Consider the following 21,937-nt stretch of genomic DNA (forward strand, 5'->3'; position numbering starts at 1 on the left):
TTCTGATTATACAAAAGAAATGTACAGATTCTGCCTTCCTTCTGACTGCATTAGCAATTATAAAAGCTATAATTAAACAGAAAATAGTTGTAAAATAGCAACTAAACCAACACAGCCACGTTCCAGTACTTCTTGTCATTAGTTACTTGGCAGTAACTAATGGCAGCCTTTAGCATATCACTTCAAAGTTAGAATCTCCATCTGAGTTCAAAAATATTTTGGAAGACATTCCTTGGTTTCGTTTTTGTTTGTTTGTGGTTTTGTGTGTGTGTGTGTATGTGTCTTTCTCCATCTTGTCCATCCTAACAAACAGGAAGCAGCAGGTGAAGCTAAGCAGAATCACATCAGATACCTGTACAATTAGCACAGCCACCCCCCCAAGGCTGTGTGCTCTCCCCACTTCTCTTTTCCCTGTATACCAATGACTGCATCTCTAACGATCCATCTGCTAAACTACTGAAATTCACAAATGACACAACAGTGATCGGTCTCATTTGAGACAATGATGAATCCACATACAGATGGGAGGTTGAACAACTAACCTTGTGGTGCGACTGGAACAATATGAAACTGAACACACTCAAAACCGTAGAAATGGTGGTAGACTTTAGGAGAAACCCTCCCATACTACCACCCCTTACAATACTAGACAACACAGTATCAACAATAGAGACCTTCAAATTTCTAGGTTCTATCATATTGCAAGATCTAAAATGGACAGCTAACATCAAAAACGTCATCATAAAAGCACAACAAAGAATGTTTTTCTGTGCCAACTCAGAAAGCTCAAACTGCCCAAGAAGCTTCTGATCCAGTTCTACAGAGAAATTATTGAGTCTGTAGTCTGCACCTCTATAACTGTCTGGTTTGGTTCTGCAACCCAACAAGACAGACACAGACTTCAGAGGATAATTAGAACTGCAGAAAAAAATTACTACCAACCTGCCTTCCATTGAGGACCTATATACTGCACAAGTCAAAAAGAGGGCTGTGAAAATATTTACAGACCTCTCACATCCTGGGCATAAACTGTTTCAACTCCTACCCTCAAAATGATGCTATAGAGCGCTGCACATCAGAACAACTAGACACAAGAACAGTTTTTTCCCGAATGCCATTGACAGCATATGCACCAAGACAAATTCCTTGTGTCTCCAATCACACTTGGCCAATAAAAAATTCTGTTCTGTTCTGTTCTGTTCTGTTCTGTTCTGTTCTGTTCTATTCTATTCTATTCTATTCTATTCTATTCTATTCATGTCTTTACAGATGTCATGGTAACAGCTTTCTAAAATTCTTTGTTAAGAACTTTCCTGAGATTTCTGTATTTCTTGGCTTCAGGTTCTCTTCTCTTCCTGATAATTTTTATGGTTTGTTCTAACATCTAGCTTGATTTCTTTTGGTGGTTTTTAAATTTGGCAATTTTTTCCACATTCCTCATTAACAATTTCTTTAAGTTCATTCACCTATTCTGACTGAGCCAAATTCCCTCTTTGTGTTCACACTTTCACTTTCTAGTTCACTTAACTTTTTGCTTTAGATAAAACTTGATAGCAAATCCCCTTCCATAAAAATATATGAAAATCCTATACACTTAAATACAAACATTTTAATCACATCTATCTGAAAAGTGGATAATTCGCTATCAGCACAATTTATAATTGAATTTATCCTTGCTATATTATTATTGCCCTGATTTTATTTTTAAATTATCATTTTACTATTGCAAATCTTAGTCATTATTTGAAGGTTTTACCTTCAGAGTTGACTGCCAAAGGCTGAAAATGGCTATCCAGAACAACAAGGGAGCAGGTAGCATCAAAGCCAAGCCCTCGAATCTGGGAAATATTTATTCCTCGAGTAATTTTCTGTGAAATAAAAAAAAAATACATAGCTCACTTTTCTATTCACTGAAGCACACAAAACAGCTAACAGTGTATAAAGCTGAAGTTCAAATTAAATTCCTTCGAATCTGAACATAGACAGCATTGTACATAGAGAGTATAAATGCCAACACTATATGATTATCTAAATAACTGTATCAGTTTGGACTGTTGGTTACTTTACCCATCATTGAATTCACTCTTCTTAAAATCCACAGAAATCCAGAATCCAAGACCACAAAATAAATATATATTTCCTTTACATTTAACTGACTGATTATATATTATAATGGAGATGCGTGAGCTTATATTTTTTGGTATATTGGTCAATAATGGGAACGAAACTATTAAATAAATGGTATGTACAGGTTGGTTATTGTGATTGTCAAAAATCCACTTCCAGAAAAAATAAATTGAAGGAAAAACTTTAACAATGTTTTTTTTACTAAAAAACTCATTGTTTTGATGAGCCCTCGTCCAAAAGTGTTCTCAAGATGTTTTTCCCAATTCTTTCACTCATTCATTTCACTGTGAGATCTGAGGAGAGATCTGTTAATGTAAATTATTTCATGAATATAGTATTCATTTACCTGGAAGAATTTAACTGATCTACAAACAATAATGAACTTAGAACCCAGTTTAAGAAACATTCATTAAATGACAATAGGTGTTCAAAGTCTCAGATACTTTTCTGATACAGAAAGCCCCGGAGTGGGCCTTGAGGGAAATATTCAGAACCCCTTACAGAAACAACCTTGGCAAACTATTTCTTAAGGTTTGGGTAATATCAGAAGAGACTCACAATGGCTTTTCCCTGAATCATTAGGATATAAGAAAGAGGAATGGAAAAACACAATGAAACTTGCATGATTGATATCAGCCCTTTAAGGTTCTCCAGATGAGGAAACAACTACTCAAGAAAACTAAACTTCCAAATATGATGGTCCATCAGTGTTCTTCTCCGGCTGCACTTAAAATATATCCAGCTACATTTTAAAAGGTTCCAGTTCTCTGAAAGTTATAATATTAGGCCCAAAGAAATGAAGGCGGACAGATAAAGGAAATTGGCAACTGGCTCACTGTGAGGGTCGAGAAGCCATTTCTCCCTCCCCCCCAACCCCCAAATAAGTCAAATAAAAAACAAATATTAGTGCCAGTGAAAATTTCCTTTTCAATAATGTAAATTAGAATCACTCTTACCTTTTATACACTTTGTAAATCAGATTACTAGAGTGTAATAGCAATATATTTAATCTTCAAGTTAAATAGGAAAAGAGAGGGAATATGTGATGAAGAGAAGTTCTCTACTCTTATTTCATTATTCACATAACAATTGTTCTGGCTTCAACCCTCTTAGGACACTCACTCAATAGCGTGGCTCATGAATGTTTAAAAAGACTGATCAATAACAAGAGAACAATAAACTGTCCATCCACAAATTACCAAGTATCTCATGCATATTTAAAAAGCCAACCTCAGAACATCGGCTGGTTTGGGTCCACATCTTTTTCAGAGGTCCAAAACACCTCACTGTCCCCAATGTCCATTACTACTTCAGCCCACAGTATCCATATTAAAGCAAAGGAGCCAGAACACAATAATAAACTTCTATTTTGCATTCATTATTTAATTTCCAGGTTACTTTTCCATTACAATGTACATAAAGTTACAAGATATAAACATACAAATGCCTCTTAATCATCTTGAAGAAAATTTATGCATGCTTTTATCTGATCATGTGCTCAGACATACAGAAGGATGTATGCAAAAACATACATACATACTTACATATTTACATACATATTTACATACATACTTACTGTTAGATTCGGGCCATAACGAGGCAGGAGACCAGGATAGTGACAACAGCTCTTTACTATATGGTGAACCCAGCAGCCAGTGCTGGGAAAAACCTCTCTTTATATACAGTTTAGCCGGGGGCTTCGACCAATCAGCAACGTGCTGTTTTCCCGCCAAAACTTTTAAAGATACATTACACTCCTTCCCTCCCAGAAAACACTTTACCTATATCTACATAAAATTAACATCTTATTTGTCAACGTAATCACGCAAGTAGACTGGGCGTCTCCTGACTCTTTCGGACCTGCGCAATTCATTCTCTGGGAGTGGGTCAAGCTGACTGGAGGGACTGTTTGTTCCTCTCAGCTCCTCCTCTAGGCCATCCGGCCCTGGATTATTTGCAGTGTCGTCCCTGCTGTCTTCAGGAGGAACCGGTTGGCGTCGCTGGACCTCCTGGAACCCAGATAAGTCTTGCGTTTGCCCCGGGTTTGAGTTAGTGGTGTTTTCAAGCATTGGATAGTCAGAGCCTGTTTCGTCTGATTCTAATTGACCGGTTATGCGTTTCCTTATTTGGTCTATGTGGCGCCTCCATACCCGGCCATCCTCTATCTCTATGAGGTATGATTTTGGCCTGTTAACTTTATGATTTTTCCTGTTACCCAGGTCGGGCCCTCGCTGTAGTTGTGTGCCCACACTAAGTCGCCTACTGCCATCTCTCTTGTTTTTCCGTGTGTCCCTTTGAAACCGTCTGGTGTGTAGTTTGGGTTCAAGCGGTCTAATGGGCACCTGAGTTTCCGGCCCATTAATAGCTCTGCCGGGCTGCGGCCAGTTGCTACACATGGGGTTCTGTGTTGGACTGCTAGGAATGTATCAATTTTTGTTTGCCAATCGCCTGGCTTGATTCTAGATAATGCTTCTTTTGCGCCCCGAACGGAACGTTCTGCAAGGCCGTTCGACGCAGGGTGGAAAGGCACCGAGAGGACATGCCGGATGCCCTCCTCTGCCAAGTACTCCTCAAACTGGGTTGCCGTGAATTGCGGGCCGTTATCGGAAACTAACGTGTCGGGCAACCCGTGGGTCACAAATAGGTGCCGTAGGACTGAAATCACGGCCTCGGCTGTCATGGATCTCATGAGAATGATTTCCAGCCATTTGGAGTAGGCATCGACTACTACCAGAAAGGTTTGGCCGTGGAAGGGCCGGCAAAATCGATATGGATCCTAGACCAGGGCCCTGGGGTCTCTCCCATTCCCGAATCGGGGCCGTTGGGGTAGCGGTCTGGACTCCTGGCAGGCCTGGCATTTCCCTACCCTTTCAGCAATTTCCTTGTCCATTAAGGGCCACCACACATAGCTTCTCGCTAGACCCTTCATTCTCACGATCCCTGGGTGGCCTTCGTGAAGGAGATCCAATACCTTTTCCTCAATTTCTCCGGGATCACCACTGATCCCCCATAGCAGGCACCCCTTGAGCTGAGAGTTCCCACGCTTTTTACAAACTTTAAAACGCCGCCGCGCAGCGGGCCAACCTCTTTGTACCCAACCAATTACAGTTCTTATTGTAATGTCCTTGTACAAAGCCGAGCCACCTCTTTGGATGTGACTGGGCCAGAGTCCCAAGAGTCAATTAGTAGAACTGGTATCCCTGGAGTGGGGTCTTCGATAGTCTCTGGTAACGGGCATCTGCTCAGGGCGTCTGCATGCCCTAATTCCTTCCCTGGCTGGTGTAGTAATTTGTAAGAGTACGCTGCCAGGAAGATAGTCCATCGGGTCAGTCTGGGCGAGAGTGCCACGGGCGTTGGGCGGTTGCCTGCCAACAGACCTAGCAAAGGTCTATGGTCCGTGATGATTTCAAAATCATGACCAAATACATATTCATGGAATTTCTTTACGCCGGAGACTATAGCCAGGGCTTCCTTATCAAGCTGGCTATAATTCCTTTCAGTTGATGACATGGTTCGGGAGTAATATGCAATAGGGGCTTCTGTGCCATTTGGTAACCTGTGGCTGAGTACAGCCCCCACCCCATAGGGAGATGCATCGCAGCTTAACACTAATGGCAGCATGCCATTGTATTGGATAAGGAGGCTATCACTTGATAGGAGATTCTTTACCCCTTCGAATGCCCTAGCTTCCGCCTTTCCCCAAGACCATGTAGCCGTCTTTGCTAGTAATTTATGCAGCGGCTCGGCTACTGTTGCCTTATTCCTTAAGAATACGGCGTAGAAGTTAACCAGACCTAAGAATGCCTGTAACTCCGTTTTGTTCTTTGGCACCGGGGCCTTCCTGATGGCCCGTACCTTGCTCTCAGTGGGGTGAATCCTTCCTGTCTATCCGTAGCCCAGGAATTCCACAGACTCAACCCCGATCTGGCATTTGTTCAGTTTAACTGTGAGACCGCAGACCGGAAAATGCCCAAAACTTTTCGCAGCCTTACCCCTAATTCCTCTAGATTCTCAGCGGATACCAGTACATCGTCAAAGTATGGTACCACCCTGGTAGTCCCTGCAATAGCCGCCCATTAGGTTCTGAAATAACCCTGGAGCCACACTAACCCCAAACTGTAACCGGGTACACTTAAAAGCCCCTCTGTGAGTCACAATTGTCTGCGCTTGGCTGTGCTGCTATCTACGGGCAGCTGTTGATAGGCTTGGGCCAAGTCTAGCTTGGCAAAACTTGCCCTTGCCCCATTGAGTGCAGTAAGTGCTGTACCACCGGACGGGTAAGCACTCTTTGCAACGCTTTGTTAAGCGTTGCCTTATAATCAGCGCAAATCCGGACCGACCCGTCCGGTTTGACTGGGGTGACTATAGGGTCTCCCACTTAGCATGGTCAACTGGCACTAGAATTCCTGGTTTACTAGCTTGTCCAGTTCCCGGTCAATCCTGGGCTTTAGGGCTAACGGGACCCTCCTAGCCTTTAGACGGATAGGGGCAACTTGGGGTCTAAGTTAAAAGAGATAGGGGTCCCCTGTACTTGCCCAGGCAGTCTCTGAAAACGTCCCCAAATTCCTTCATGAGTGCGTCTTTGAGGTTGACTTCGTTTCTGAAGATTCCAGTCACTCCCATGCCCAATGCTCGGAACCAATCCAGTCCCAACAAGCTTGGCAGGTTCCCATCGACTATGGTGATGGGCAGAGTTTTCTTGTATTGTCCATACTCGACGTGGACGGACGTTACCCCTCGAACAGGGATGCGATTTCCTTGGTAGTCTTGTACCTTTAAGTTCTGTGTTCTCAGCTTTCGCTTTGCAATGGCAGGTAAGGCTTTCACGAGAGTGTCCCAGGACATGATCGTGATCGCTGAGCCGGTGTCCACCTCCAATCGGCACGGCACCCCCTCAATCTTTGTTTTCGTAAAGATTTTCTTCTCTAGGCGGGTTGCTGCGTGACCCACTCTCACGACAGTCTGATTCAACTTCGCGCCTTTTTTGAATTGACCAATCACGGGCCGCTTCGCCGTTCCCGCGCTCTGGTTGGTCAGTTTGAATTTTTGGCGGGAAGGTTGGGGTGCTCGACAGACCTGTGCTAGGTGCCCCTTCCTTTCGCACCGCCAACAAGTCGCATCCTTCCATTTGCATTGTTGTCGTTGGTGTTGCCCTCCACAACTCGCGCAGTCACCCCGGTCTTCTTTCTCCGGCCTCCCGGTGTGGAAGACTCCTTCCTCCTCCTCACCGTCCGACTCGGCCTGGACCTCTTCCTGGTGGACCGGGGTTGATTTCGCACCAGCCGGTGGTGCGACCTGCTTTTGTAGGGGTTCCGCCGCTTGGGTAGACATCTCGTGAGCCCTGGCTTCGCCCAGGCGTTTGCCAGCGTTAGGTTGCTTTTGGACAGCAGCCGCCCGCAAACGGATGTCCCTGACCCCACGGATGAGTTGCTCCAGCAATGCCTCATCCAAGTCTCGGTACTCGCAATGTTTTGAGGCTTTCCTCAGGGCGGCCATGTATGCGCTGATGGACTCGCCTCTTGCTGTCTGCGCCCCGAATTCGAACCGTTGCACATACTTGGATGGCGTTGGTGCATAATGGGCTTTCAATAAAGTCTGCAGAGTTTGCCACGGTACCGACTGTACGGCGTTGGCTCGCCAGGATTCTGCGGTGTCGAAACTTCTGGACCGCAGTGGCTCAGGAAATACGCTCATTTCCTGTTGTCTGAAACTCCTTGAAGTTCGTTCACGAGGAAACACTCGAAACGAGCCATGTATGACCCCCATTTTTCCTTAGCTGGGTCGAATGGCGCTGGCGGTGTGTAGCTGGACATCGCTGCTTTCCGCCCCTTGTTTGCTGGGTTCGCGTCTTCCCGGTGAGTTCAGCTCTTTTCCTGGCGCTCTTAGCCTCGAGATCCCATCCTCGTCGCCAGTGTTAGATTCGGGCCATAACGAGGCAGGAGACCAGGATAGTGACAACAGCTCTTTACTATATGGTGAACCCAGCAGCCACTGCTGGGAAAAACCTCTCTTTATATACAGTTTAGCCGGGGGCTTCGACCAATCAGCAACGTGCTGTTTTCCTGCCAAAACTTTTAAAGATACATTACACTTACATACATACAGAAGGATGTATGTAAGGGGCGTGCATAAGAGCACAAGCGTGCCTGCCGTTCCTGTCCTATTGTTTCCTTTCGTTATATTCAATTAATACAGTTATTACACACTCATACTTATATATATGCTTATATACTGTATAATTATTTCATGATTATGCTTATATATACTGTGTGACAAAATAAAATAAAATAAAAGAATCCCTTTAAAAAATTTAAATAAGAATTTGGTATTTTTTTCTGCCTTACTGGATGAAAAAACTAAAACTTCAAGATATAAATTTTACAACAGAAACCCAACACATTTCAAAACTGCCATAAGTTATAAAAAGATTAAAGCTCCCCATATGCCCCCACCCAGCAAATTAATGAATAATTTTCCCAATAAATGGAAGATATCCAGTCCAATAGCATCTATGCTGTTTTTAATAAAACTTTGTTACATATATTGGAAGGGAATTAAAACCCGGCTAGCAACATAGGGATAAGACATTGGATACAGAAAGAGAGAAAAAGAATGCAGCTATAATTGACGAAAGCCACATTACGTTGTCCATGGGGTTGCGATGGGTCGGACACAACTTCGCAATTAACAACAACAACAACATTTTGCCAGAAGCTTCTGTCAGTCTTTAAAACATGGCTATCATACAGACAAAGAAACATAAACAAAAAAGCCAAAATTTTATGAACTTAACAGTGAAGAGACGTTAGATCATGGGGCGGAAGCGGCTGCCGCTGTTGTGGCCCTGGAGTTGGGTCAGGCTGAACCCAGAGTTCTGAGATCCAAAACTAGGAAGTGATAAAGATATTTGGGATTGTGTTGGTTTTCCTTATTCTCTTTAGTACGATATTCTGTTTATTCTTGACCCTTCTTTATTACGTATTTAAAATTTGTAAATCTAGCTACTTCGTGTTACCTGCTTGCCATATGGCTGTTGTATGTGTTAAAAAATTTGAGTAAAATTCTTATTTTAGATAAGAAAAATGAAAATTTACCATACCTGATATGTATTTGTATAAACCTTTTTTTTGACTAATAAAAACTTTTTGAATAAAAAAAAAAAAAAAAAAAAACAGTGAAGAGACGTCACACTGCAATCATTTTCAAAGACAGCCAACCTCTTTCAAATAATTAGATAGGATTCCTCAAAGCATGTAGCATACAACAGTCATTCATTCACACTATGTCCCTACCTTTGTGACCATACAACAAGCTGCCCAGATGTCATCAGAGGATTGTTCATAATAGTCAGGTTGTGGTGCCCAAATTTGAATTGGATGGTCTGCATAAACCACTACCGTGCCAAACTGGTCCACCAAAGCCGCACGGACACTTGATGTGCCAACATCAATTCCAACATAGTAATTTACTGGTCCCAGGTTCTCACTTTGCATTTTGAGCAGGCTTCTGGAAAACAGGGAAATAAAAATTGGATTTGTAAAAGACCTGATTTAGACAGCCTCACATTGGAGAACACTTGCAAAGCTTTGCAGCAAATTCTTAACATAAGTGTACAATTTGAAACTGATAAAAACATTTGGTAATGCTGCATAGAATATTTATTTAGTTAACCAGTCATTTATTTTAAAAACATCTGTACCACCCAGTCCAAAGTTTCTAGATAGTATATACTGTAATTTTATAACTCAATATAAAAGCAACATACTAAATCTTTTAATGGGCTTTTAAGGGGAGGGAAGGCTAGGGCGGATGGGAAGGGGTGTATGTGTGGGAGGGTGTGTGTGTGTGGGAGGGGGCCAGACCTTGCTAGAGCTCGCGTTCTGAAGATAGGTCCGGAGAGTTTAGGGGGGGTGACTGAAGCCCCTGGACAAGAGCACTATTCTATCGGTACGATTTATGGGAGGGGCAGATATGGTGGAAGGAAGGGACCATATCATGTTCAGGGAGCGCGCCCGCGCTGTTTACAAGCGATTGTGTGCTCCGGTCCCGCTGCCTTTTCCCGTTCCCCGAGTGGTCAGATTCCTCAGGGCCGCAACCTTCGACTGATGTTATGCAACGCCAGGTCCGTTGTTAATAAGGCCTCCCTCATTTCAGATCTGATACAGGAGGGGGGTGCGGACCTGATGGGCGTTACGGAGACCTGGCTGGGCACAGAAGGGGGCATGCCTCTTGTTGAGATGTGTCCACCGGGCTTCCGTGCATTTCATCAGCTGAGGGTTCAAGGCGGGGGGGGGGGTTGTGGTTATTATATATGAGAGTTTGGAGCCGAGGGAGGTCTCTGTCCCGCAGACAGCCGGCTGTGAGTCTCTCTTTGTGCGGTGGGGCCATGGGGTGCAGATGGGTTTACTGATCACGTACCTGGCTCCCTGCCACATGACAGCAGCCCTGCCTGAGCTGCTCGATGTGATAGCCGAGGCGGCAGTTGATACCCCCAGGCTTATGGCCATGGGGGATTTCAACCTGCCGTCGGTAGGTGAGTCATCGTCGTCAGCTCGGGAGTTCATGGCCTCTATGGCAGCCTTGGACCTGACCCAGTTAGTGAATGGGCCCACACACACTGGGGGGGACACGCTGGACTTGATTTTTGTCTCAGGACAGTGGCTGAATGTTCTGGATGTGGGGGACTTAGTCATTTTATTTATTTATTTATTTATTATTTATTTATTTATTGTTTGAATTTATATACCGCCCTATCTCCCAAAGGACTCAGGGCGGTTCACAGGCATATAAAAACATCAATATACAAATTAAAACAATCATTAAAAAACTTATTCTACTGCCCAATTAATTAAAAATAAAAATATAGATATTAAAATCAATTTAAAAAACCCCTCTAAATTTAAAATCTAAAAAACTAAGCCAGTCCTGCACAGATGAATAAATGTGTCTTGAGCTCGCGACGGAAGGTTCGAAGGTCCGGAAGTTGACGGAGTCCTGGGGAGTTCGTTCAGAGGGCGGAGCCCCACAGAGAAGGCCCTTCCTGGGCGCCAGACGACACTGCCTAGCTGACGGCACCCTGAGGAGTCCCTCTCTGTGAGAGCGCACGGGTCGGTGAGAGGTATCTGGTCGCAGTAGGCGGTCCCGTAAGTAACCCGGCCCTATGCCATGGAGCGCTGCCATGGACAGATCATTCTCTCCTTCGCCTAGACTTTCGGAATGCAGACCCTCACCGCAGGGAGATGGAGCCAGTTCGTTGGTTCCGTCCCAGGTGCCTGATGGACCCAAGTAGGTTCCTGACGGAGCTTGGGCCATTTCCTGAGGATCTGGCCCATGGCTTGGCTGAAGAACTCGCTACCGCCTGGGAAAGGGCGGCGGCGGGGGCTTTGGACCACGTCGTGCCGATGCGGCCTCTGACCCGGCACTGCTCTCGACCGGCCCCTTGGTTTACTGAGGAGCTGAGAGAGATGAAGCACCGGAAAAGACGCCTAGAGAACGCCTGGAGGGCCATCCGCTCCAAATCTGACCGAACACTAGTACGGTCACATATTCAGACCTATCTAGTGGCAATAAGGACGGCGAAGCAAGTATACTTTGCCGCCCTTATAGCATCGGCAGATAACCGCCCAGCCGCCTTGTTTAGGGCGACCCGCTCCCTTCTGTTTCAGGGGGCTCGGGAGGACCCCTTACAGGGATGGGCTGAGGAATTTGGAAGTTATCTGCACGATAAAATCGCTTAGATCCGGGATGGGCTGGACACAGATTGGGTAGATCTGGACGGGATGACGCAGGCACATCTTGAGAACGTTGTTTGGGCTGAGTTTGACCTTGTGACTCCCGATGACATGGACAGGATACTGGGGAGGTTGAATGCCACCACATGTTTATTGGACCCGTGTCCTCCTGGTTGGTACTGGCCACCCAGGAGGTTACACGAGGCTGGCTCCAGGGAATTACCAGCGCTTCTCTGAGGGAGGGAGTCTTCCCAGCTGCCTTGAAAGAGGCGGTGGTGAGGCCCCTCCTTAAGAAGCCTTCCCTGGACCCAGCTATTTTGGCTAATTATCATCCGGTCTCCAATCTTCGCTTCTTGGCAAAGGTTGTGGAGAGTGTGGTGGCCTGGCAACTCCCCCGGTACCTGGAGGAAACTGTTTATCTAGACCCGTGCCAGTCCGGCTTCAGGCTTGGGTACAGCACAGAGACAACTTTGGTCACGTTGGTTGATGATCTCTGGAGGGCACGGGACAGAGATTGTTCCTCTGTTCTTGTCCTGTTAGATCTGTCAGCGGCGTTCGATACCATCGACCATGGTATCTTGCTGCGGCGGTTGGAGGGCCTGGGAGTGGGAGGCACCGTCTTACGGTGGTTCTCCTACCTCTCCGACCGCTCGCAGACGGTGTTGACAGGGGGGCAGAGATCAACCCCTAGGCAACTCACTTGTGGGGTGCCGCAGGGGTCGATTCTCTCACCCCTCCTGTTCAACATTTATATGAAGCCGCTGGGAGAGATCATCCGTGGTTTCGGGGTGAGCTGTCAGCTGTATGCTGACGATACTCAACTGTATATCTCCACCCCGAACCACCCCAACAAAGCCGTCGATGTGATGACTCGGTGTCTTGAGGCCGTTCGGGTCTGGATGGGGACGAACAGGCTCCGACTCAACCCATCCAAGACAGAGTGGCTGTGGATGCCGGCGTCCCGGCACAGTCAGCTTACCCCATTGCTGACTGTGGGGGGCGAATCGTTAGCCCCCAGGGAATCGGTGCGCAATTTAGGCGTTCTCCTGGATGCACGGCTGTCTTTAGAAGACCATTTGACGGCCGTCGCCAGGGGAGCTTTTTATCAGGTCCGCCTGATTCGCCAATTGCGCCCTTTCCTGGACCGGGACTCGTTATGCACGGTCACTCATGCCCTCGTCACTTCCCGTCTGGATTACTGCAATGCTCTCTACATGGGGCTCCCCTTGAGGAGCACCCGGAGGCTCCAACTGGTACAGAATGCGGCCGCGCGGGGGATTGAGGGAGCTCCTCGTAGCTCCCATGTAACACCTCTCCTGCGCAGGCTGCACTGGTTGCCGGTGGTCTTCCGGGTGCGCTTCAAGGTGTTGGTTATCACCTTTAAAGCGCTCCATGGCATTGGACCGGGATATTTACGGGACCGCCTGCTGCCGCCAGTTACCTCCCATTGTCCGATACGTCCAGTGCGCGCTTACAGGGAGGGCCTTCTTAGGGTGCCGTTGGCCAGCCAATGTTGGCTGGCGGCCCCCAGGGGAAGAGCATTCTTTGTGGGGGGCCCGGCTCTATGGAATGAGCTGCCGGTGGGACTCAGTCTCCTCCCTGATCTCCGGACCTTTAAACGCGAGCTCAAGTCTTTCTTTTTTCACCAAGCGGGGCTGGCCTGATTGATTTTAATATGGGGGTTTTAGCGGGTTTTTCAATAGGGTTTTAGCTTCTGAAAAATTTTAGCTAATATTTTAAGTATACAGCGGTCGAATCAGATTTTTAAACTTGTTATAGTATTTTAATTTGTTTAGGATTTTTTGTTGTTTTATTGGCTGTACACCGCCCTGAGTCTTTGGAGAAGGGCGGTATAAAAATATGAATAAATAAATAAATAAATAAACAAACATCTCAATTAATACAATTAAAACCCATTTAGAGTAAAATAAACAATGCCCTCCCCAAAGCTTAGACACCAAAATGTTGCAGTTCTGGCACCATATCTGGATGCTGTGTAAACCTGGATGCGAAGGACCTGTTGTCCGCCAGCAGCCTGCAGAGCTGGGAGCAGAGTTGGACAGTGATGAGGCTGAGGAAGAACACGGGCCAGTTCTGGAGGCTGAGGAAGGCCCGGATGAGGGCTCTGAGTTGGAGGCAGAGATGGGGCCAGGGCCATCTGGGAATGATGTGTGGACTCTGGAGTGTTCTGTCCCCCTCCTCAGTCTGGGAGACATGAGCGATGACTTAATTAGCCAGCAAATCGCCTTCACATTGTTTCTTCTCTAAAGTCCCTCAAAGATCCATTTTAAGACTATTAAAGTACCTCCAGCTTGATTTGAAGTTGTGATGTAAACATGAGTATAATCAACATACTGGTGATACTTCACACCAGATCAAAGAATGATCTCTCCCATTAGTTTTGTATAGATGGTAAATAATGTTTTGACCAAGCTCTGTGAATCACAGTAATAGAATAATCTTTGAATTGATTGCTTTTATCTCATTACTGTTACTACTACTACGAGAGCCGAGGTGGCGCAGTGGTTAGAATGCAGCACTGCAGGCTACTTCAGCTGACTGCTAGCTGCAGTTCGGCAGTTCAAATTTTACCAGCTCAAGATTGACTCAGCCTTCCATCCTTCCAAGGTTGATAAAATGAGGACCCATATTGTTGGGGGAAATATGCTGACTCCGTAAACTGCTTAGAGAGGGCTATAAAAGTACCATGAAGCGGTATATAAGTCTAAGTGCTATTGATATTGATATTGCTACTACTACTATTGATTAGAACTTGCTCACTCTGTAAGGAACTAAACCAATGAAGAAAGTACATCTAAACCATGTAAGAGAAACACTAGTTTGGAAGATTTTGAACAATACTTAAGGGTCTAATAAGACCAAGAGGGATACACTCCCTACATCCAAGTCCTGATGAAGGTAATTCCCTAGAGCAATCAATGTCTTTTTTATCCCACACCGGGACCTGAATCTCAAATTAAAATAATTAATTACAAAGAATTTACTTCTTCTATGGTTCTTAGTTGCCATCACTTTCTCAACAATCTTCACCACAAAGAAAAAAGTAGGAAACACTTAGAGTCAATACAATTGAATTGAGAGATGGCCTCTACAACAGAGTCCACTGCCTCTTTCCGAACAATAACCTTCTTCCAGAGATGTTCATCTATTTCCAAATCCAACTACTAGCACATCCCATTGGCCACTTGAAGAAGCCAGCTAAGTGTTGCACAGATGGCAATGCACTTATTAACATAATACAACAGTAACAGTGTTGGAAGGGACCTTGGAGGTCATCTAGTCCAACACACTGCTCACGCAGGAGACCCGTACTAGGGATTCGATCTACCGAACTGCCGACCTTTCTGATCGACAAGCTCAGTGTCTTAGGGCACTAAGCCACCTAGTCAGGCATTATTACAGGGAACATCCTCAGTTTCACAAGGTCAAAAGAATTCCAGATAACGTTACTAATCATTGTCCTATTCACTTTGCCTAACTTTGCCCAACTGATGTCAAGAATTTCACATAATATCAAACATACCACACATGATCTGGGACTTATTATGAACAACTTTATTAACTTTATTACCATTTGGAAAAGAAATAAGGGGCACACTCACATTTATAGTCACACATTATCTAGGACATGTAAACCTCGGCCACCGTATACCCTCAACCAGAAATGTGACCATTCTTCAATACTAACAATAATTCTTCTGTAGTACATTGATATGTTTGTAAATGTGATCATACCACATTTTAAACACCCCTCAAATTATTGCACCACTAGAAACTTACTTGAGCCTGTTTGTTCACCAAGCAGATCATTATCAGTTTCACAAATAACCATTAGCAAGTGGACTATGTTGCAACATAGTTATAATACAGAGAAATATAAACAGTAAATATTTGCCACCTTTTCACTACTAATAATTAGTTAGAGTCAAAACATTGCTGGTATAACAAGCAATCCTACAATGATGAAACATGGCTTTGTGTTTTAGCTAAACTTTGTGTTTTAGCTACTTTTTAATAAAAGCTTGTGACTATAAAAATTAAAAGAAAATTATATGTACAGATTTTTGTTAACTCTTCCAGAAATTATTTTTAAAAAGCTCAAAATTAAGTCAAACCTCTGCAGTAGTAGAATTTCTCAGCCAATATTGCATTTATTTTTAAATTCTCCTCTTTGCTATTAAAACAGTTTTTAAGCTTTCTTTACAAATCCTAGAAGCAGAAAGCTTTACGAACAACTCTTAGTGATCAAAGAGTCATAGTGCATAATAAATATTCATATAGCCCAGCAACAGTAATCTGCAGAGATATTACTCAACCTGTATATACAGCAAAGCACATACTTCCTGCTTTCTCCTTGAATAAATTTTCCAGTTTTCTGGCACCAAACCATGATGACAGAAGCAGAAAATAAATATTCTTTGGAAGTCTGTTTTGTTTTTTGTTTTTTTAATTCAGAGCATTGTTTAAAGTGAAGAGAAGCAAACATAGGGCTGACCAAACCAGCCAGGGAACAAAAGTTTTTTAAAAGTTTGATAACTGAATTGACCATGAGATCAATGGTCAATAAAGGGTCTTTCACATTCTCCAAGGACAATTATTAGGATATACTTTCTTAATATTTTTCCTGTCCACTGACTAGCATGTCAAAATCCTCTCGAATCTTGAATATGTCCTCTAAGGCAGGGGTCTCCAACCAACCATGGCTTGGGGCCTGGGTACTTACGGGACCGCCTGCTGTTACCTTATGCCTCCCACCGACCCGTACACTCACACAGAGAGGGACTTCTCAGGGTGCCGTCCGCCAAACAATGTCGGCTGGCGGCCCCCAGGGGAAGATCCTTCTCTGTGGGGGCTCCTACTCTCTGGAATGAAGTTCCCCCGGGTTTACGCCAAATATCTGACCTTCGGACCTTTCGCCGTGAACTGAAAACATATTTGTTTGTTCGCGCGGGGCTTTCTTAAATTGTCTAGATTTTAAATTTAAATGTTATTTAAGTTTTAAATTGGGGTTTTTTAGATTTTTTTATATATTTTAATCTATCGACCAAACTGTATAATAAATTTTTTAATTTATTTTTAATTGTACATTGTTTATTTTTATCTTGGTTGTACACCGCCCTGAGTCCTTCGGGAGAAGGGTGATCTAGAAATCTAATAAAATAAATAAAATAAAATAAAATAAATAAACCTTGGCAACTTTAAGACTTGTGGACTTCAATACTGGGAATTGAAGTCCACAAGTCTTAAAGTTGCCAAGGTTGGAGAACCCTGCTCAAACGTATTTACTGTTCCTTCATCTATCTCCCAAATTTACAAATCTCATAATATTTTCTAACCATTCATCCAAACAGAAGATGGCCTAGAATGGAGTCTTGCAGTATGCTGCTGATTACCTTCCTTCCAGCTTGATGTACACTTGTGGGTGCAAGTGTTCAACTACCACTGTATACAAATAATGGGAACACAGCCCAGCCTATATTTTGTTATCGTCTCTATAAAATGTAAGAAACACTGTCATATATTTTGCTGGAATTTAGGTACACTATGTTCATTACATTCTCACAGCCAATTAAACTGCTCTTTCAAAAAAACAAAATAAGTTCAGTTTGACAATTACCTGCTTCTGGGAATGCAATGATGGCTCCTGCCATGTAGCATATTCCTTTCTAAATGCAAGTAGTCCTTGACTTCCAACAGTTCATTTAGTGACCATTCGAAGTTACAACATCACTGAATAAAAGTGACTTACGACATTTTTCACACTTTCACAATAATGTGGCCTTGGGGATGCTACAATAGTCATTATTTACCCCCATAATTTACATTCGGATGCTTGACAACTGACTCATATTTATGACAGTTGCAGTGTCCCAGAATCATGCGATCGCCTTTTGTGACCTTCTGACAAGCAAAATCAATGAGGAAATCAGATTCATTTAACCACCGTGTTACTAATTTAACAGCTGCAGTGATTCACTTAACGAACGTAGCAAGAAAAGTCGCAAAAGACAAAACTTACTTAACAAATTTTTCAGTTACCAACATAAATTTTGGGCTCAATTGTGGTCATAAATTGATGACTACCTATAGTCACAAATCAGTTGCCTAATAAACTGAAACATAATTTATGATGGTGTATTCACAGCTGAGTAGTATTCAGGAAGTGGGAAAACATTTGCAGATACCTGCACATTCCTCAGTTGTTTAGAAAACACACAGCCAACCCATTGGTTCAACATTGGGACATTGGAAAGAAACTGATGTCCTAATGAACGGATAAAATAAACTGGCTTCTTAAAAAGAAAGCAATCTAGTTGTAGACATTTTCTATAAAATTTCTTTCCCTTTTAATGAATCCTGTTAAAGATGATTGAAAGAGAATGATGCTTTTGGTAAACTTACTGCCAAGAGCCTAACACACATATCAACAACGCTTATATGAAAGGCCATGTTTTATCATGTTCTTGACTGAATCCATGGCAGTGGCTTGACTAAAGCCCTCTGTGAAGACCACTGACTGTTGATAAAGTCATCAATGCTACAGTTCACTGAACCACAGCACTAAATTATTGGTGTACAGATCAATAATTGGTGTGACCCAGCAATTGGGTCAAGGTTTGAAACTAGCAATAGCAATTCTTGCCCATCCAACCATGTTTCTTGTTACCAGAGATTGTTACTAGACAAATATGGAGGATCCCCAAATAAATTGGTTATTTTTATCCTTTAGTATGCAGGCTATACATTTAATTGAGGATAACTAAAATGTCCACGCATTTCGCATGTGTGAGATTTATCCTTAGACTCTTGATTTATAAGCTGTCAATTGGACAATTACTCTGGTAGACAATAATAATCCTGTGATGGACAGCTATGTTAATTTTATGCAGATACTCAAAGATGCTTTTAAAATCATGCCAGAAAGCTAGAGTTAATCAAGAAATTAGCAAATTGTAGTCAAGGTAAATGTGGTAGGCAGGCACATATAACAGTCTTTCAATTCAATATGAAAAATAAAGACTAATATTAATTAGCTTTAATTATTCAATTTAAAGACTTATCAACTGAATTGCAAGAAGAGCAAGTTTATCAGGGCACACCAGATATATTAGAGGATTTGCTCCTCTAAATTGTATGAACATAAATAGTAAACTAGAAGAACTGAAATACAGTGAGGGGAATGGAAAAGAAAAGAAATACCCTTCTTACAAACACTTCTTTGTTCCTGGACTTTTTAGTCTTCTGGAATTCAGTCTATGCAAATTGACCCTACTTTTCAGCTAGAGAAGCAAACTAGAAGTTGAGATTTGTCCTCTTACCACTTGCTACTTACCACTTACCCTCTTCAAGAAGTGTACTCCTTTGCTTCTACGTTTTAGTTGACATAGCCTCAAACCCCAATTGCTGTTCTTCACTAGTTGAAACTAAACTCCTTTCCCACATCAGCCTAACTTTCTTTCTAGTGATACTAGCTTCTTGCTTGTGTGCTTCCCTGAGGATAATATTCATTTTGTTTCCTTCCTTAAAACTCTAGCTCAGCTGAACTTTCCTTTGGTCTTCAATGGTTTCTTAAGCTGCCCCATTTTTTTTCTTGTGTGCAATTCTGCACTCAAAATAAATGAAGAATGGTTTAGAATATCTTGTTTTCGAGAAATCTTCTACTCTTCTGCAATTCCCTTTAGCCTCAATACTTCTCTAAGCTTGCTGAAGTTGTCTCTCCTAAAATTAGGTGTGACTATGTTCTAATTTTTCTTTCTGCAATATCTTGATTCTGAAGATGATGGCCCCCTCCTCCCAAGTTTCTGACTACTTTTAACTTCCTTTCCCTATTGATTTAGGAATAGTTCTGCAGTTGATAACCTTATCTTCAACTTTTTGAAGCAAGTAACAAAATCTATGAGAAAATGCTGAAGCCATTGGACCAGAAATGAGCCAACTTAGTTTCACCAATTATGGTTATGGTGATCAACATAACCAGTCAAATTAGATTTTGGTTCTGAGTTGTCATGCAAACTTATAAACCTGACTACATAAAACATGCTTGAGCAGGGATAACTATGCATGAAGCTTCCTTCCTTCCTTCCTTCCTTCCTTCCTTCCTTCCTTCCTTCCTTCCTTCCTTCCTTCCTTCCTTCCTCCCTCCGTCCCTTTCTAAAAAGCAGGTGTAGTCTAGTGCAGAAAGTGTGAACCAGACTTGGGGGAAATGCAAATCAACCTGATTCTTAGCCGTGGAGAGCCATTGTGTGGTTTTGGCCTGTCCCTCTGAGTGCAACTTAGGGGTTACTGTGTGTTTTGGAGGCAAAACTGGAACTACTTTGAGCTCCTGCGGGAAAGCCAAGAAAGCAATCTAACAAATGAAGCAAAGAAAATGCCCCTGACAAGGACTTTCATTTCAGCCATCCGGTCTGGTTATTTTTTTTTTTCTTCCCAGGAACCTGCGAGGGACTTCGCTCTCTCCTTAATTAACCCTGAGCCGGTTCGCTGTATTACTGTATTTTCCTCACCTATTTCCCAGGCTGGGTCATCAGGTGTCCAATTAAAAACCATTATTTGTGGCATGCAAGGCTCTGCTCTCACTCCACGAGCAGAGGAATAGAAGAATTTCTACCATACTTTTTTTTTCCCCACGAGCATACACGCGGGGGAAGCCGAGCCAAAGAAAACCACCCGGGTCGCAGGCGGAGGAAGGAGGATCCCAGAACCAGCCCTTCCCCAGCCCAAGAGCGGAGAGGGGAGGAGGAACCTGGCGTATTTTTGCCCTTTACGGAAAGGCCAGGCAATGCACCGCAAGAGGAGGGTTTCCTGCCGACAGGACGCTCTGATACACAACCTCACTATTATTTGCGTTGGAAAGCGAAAGCTTACTTACTCGCCCGAAAGTGAAACACGATCTTAGCAAGCAAGCAAGCAAGCAAGCCGTGGTCAAAAGCAACGGGCACCACGCGCTTGAGCTACCCACCGAGGCTCCTGACAGGGTAATTTCCGGCCTTCTCTGTCGGGAGCCGCCGTGACCGGAAAAAAAAAAAAGCCGCACGTCTTTTCTTCCCTTGGCAGGAGGGCATTTGTCAATGCCTTTTCTGATTGGTCTCTTGACCGAGAGCGCCCCCCCCCGCCTCCCCCCAAGTCTCCCCCCCAACTCCTGCCTCGCGCTCAAATGCGATGGTGGGGAGGGGGGAGAGAATAAGGCGCCCCTTTCCCGAAAATGCTATTTTTTTCCTGGCCGCTGCCGCCGCCGCCTTTTCCCCACCTCCGTTTCTACCCACGATTTCTTAACTCTTTGCAAAATGAAGAATGTAATAACAGAGTTGGAAGAGAACTTGTAGGTTCTCTAAGCCAACCTCATGCCCAAGCAGGAGACCCTATACTATTCCAATGGCTGTCTTCTTAAAAACTTGTGTTGGAGATGCATAGAGGATGGAAGGATGTAACTTAAGATCTGCCTGCCACTATGTGTCTCTTTTTAAGCAAAAGTTTTAATCGATTATCTTTTCCTTGGCTTGCCAAGATCTGTCTTTTTCCCCCCACTTGACATATCAAGGAAAAAGGCTGAAGGGTCTGTGCTCTCCCCTTAACGGACATCCTCCGAGCCAATTAACACTGAACATATTTTAATTTAGGGAGATGGGTAAGAGCAGCCTATAAATAAACGATTGTATTTTTATCTGAAGTAGGAAAGTAGTTATCCCTTTGGGGGGGGGTAATCTAACAGTAACTTGGTTCACAATTGTATTAATCTAGATTTTAGAAATGTCCAAAATAATAATAATTATTATTATTATTATTATTATTATTATTATTATTATTATTATTATTATTATTATTATTATTATTATTATTATTATTATTATTATTGGCTGGAGGCTAAATTTTATTCTGACTAGCTTCATAAAACACGCTAGCTATGGTATGGTTTCCTTATTTGTGGACTCAATGCATTTCTGTGAATCTAGTAAATTAGGCTACTGTTAGCCATGTTTATGAAACAAACAAAATATTAAAAAGTTACAATATTTATGTAGTTACTTACCTAGCACATCTAAATTATATTAAAGCAACCA

General features: G+C 43.3%; 1 protein-coding gene across 6 annotated transcripts in view; it reads right to left on the reverse strand.

Annotated features, from left to right (window-relative positions):
• FGGY (FGGY carbohydrate kinase domain containing) overlaps positions 1 to 21,937 on the reverse strand; it is a 195,157-nt gene that overhangs the window by 149,796 nt on the left and 23,424 nt on the right. For 2 of the 6 annotated variants that reach the window (XM_058174690.1, XM_058174693.1), the window contains 2 exons: positions 9,420 to 9,633; positions 1,757 to 1,868 (listed from right to left, as the gene is read on the reverse strand). In XM_058174690.1, the coding sequence (XP_058030673.1) occupies positions 1,757 to 1,868; positions 9,420 to 9,633 (326 nt within the window). Of the gene's footprint in view, positions 1 to 1,756; positions 1,869 to 9,419; positions 9,634 to 20,383; positions 20,521 to 20,748; positions 20,980 to 21,937 lie in introns of those variants that run through there. The other 4 variants (XM_058174692.1, XM_058174695.1, XM_058174691.1 and 1 more) reach the window with 4 other exon arrangements.

This window comes from Ahaetulla prasina, chromosome 3 (assembly GCF_028640845.1).
Source record: "Ahaetulla prasina isolate Xishuangbanna chromosome 3, ASM2864084v1, whole genome shotgun sequence".
Classification (NCBI taxonomy): domain Eukaryota; kingdom Metazoa; phylum Chordata; class Lepidosauria; order Squamata; family Colubridae; genus Ahaetulla; species Ahaetulla prasina.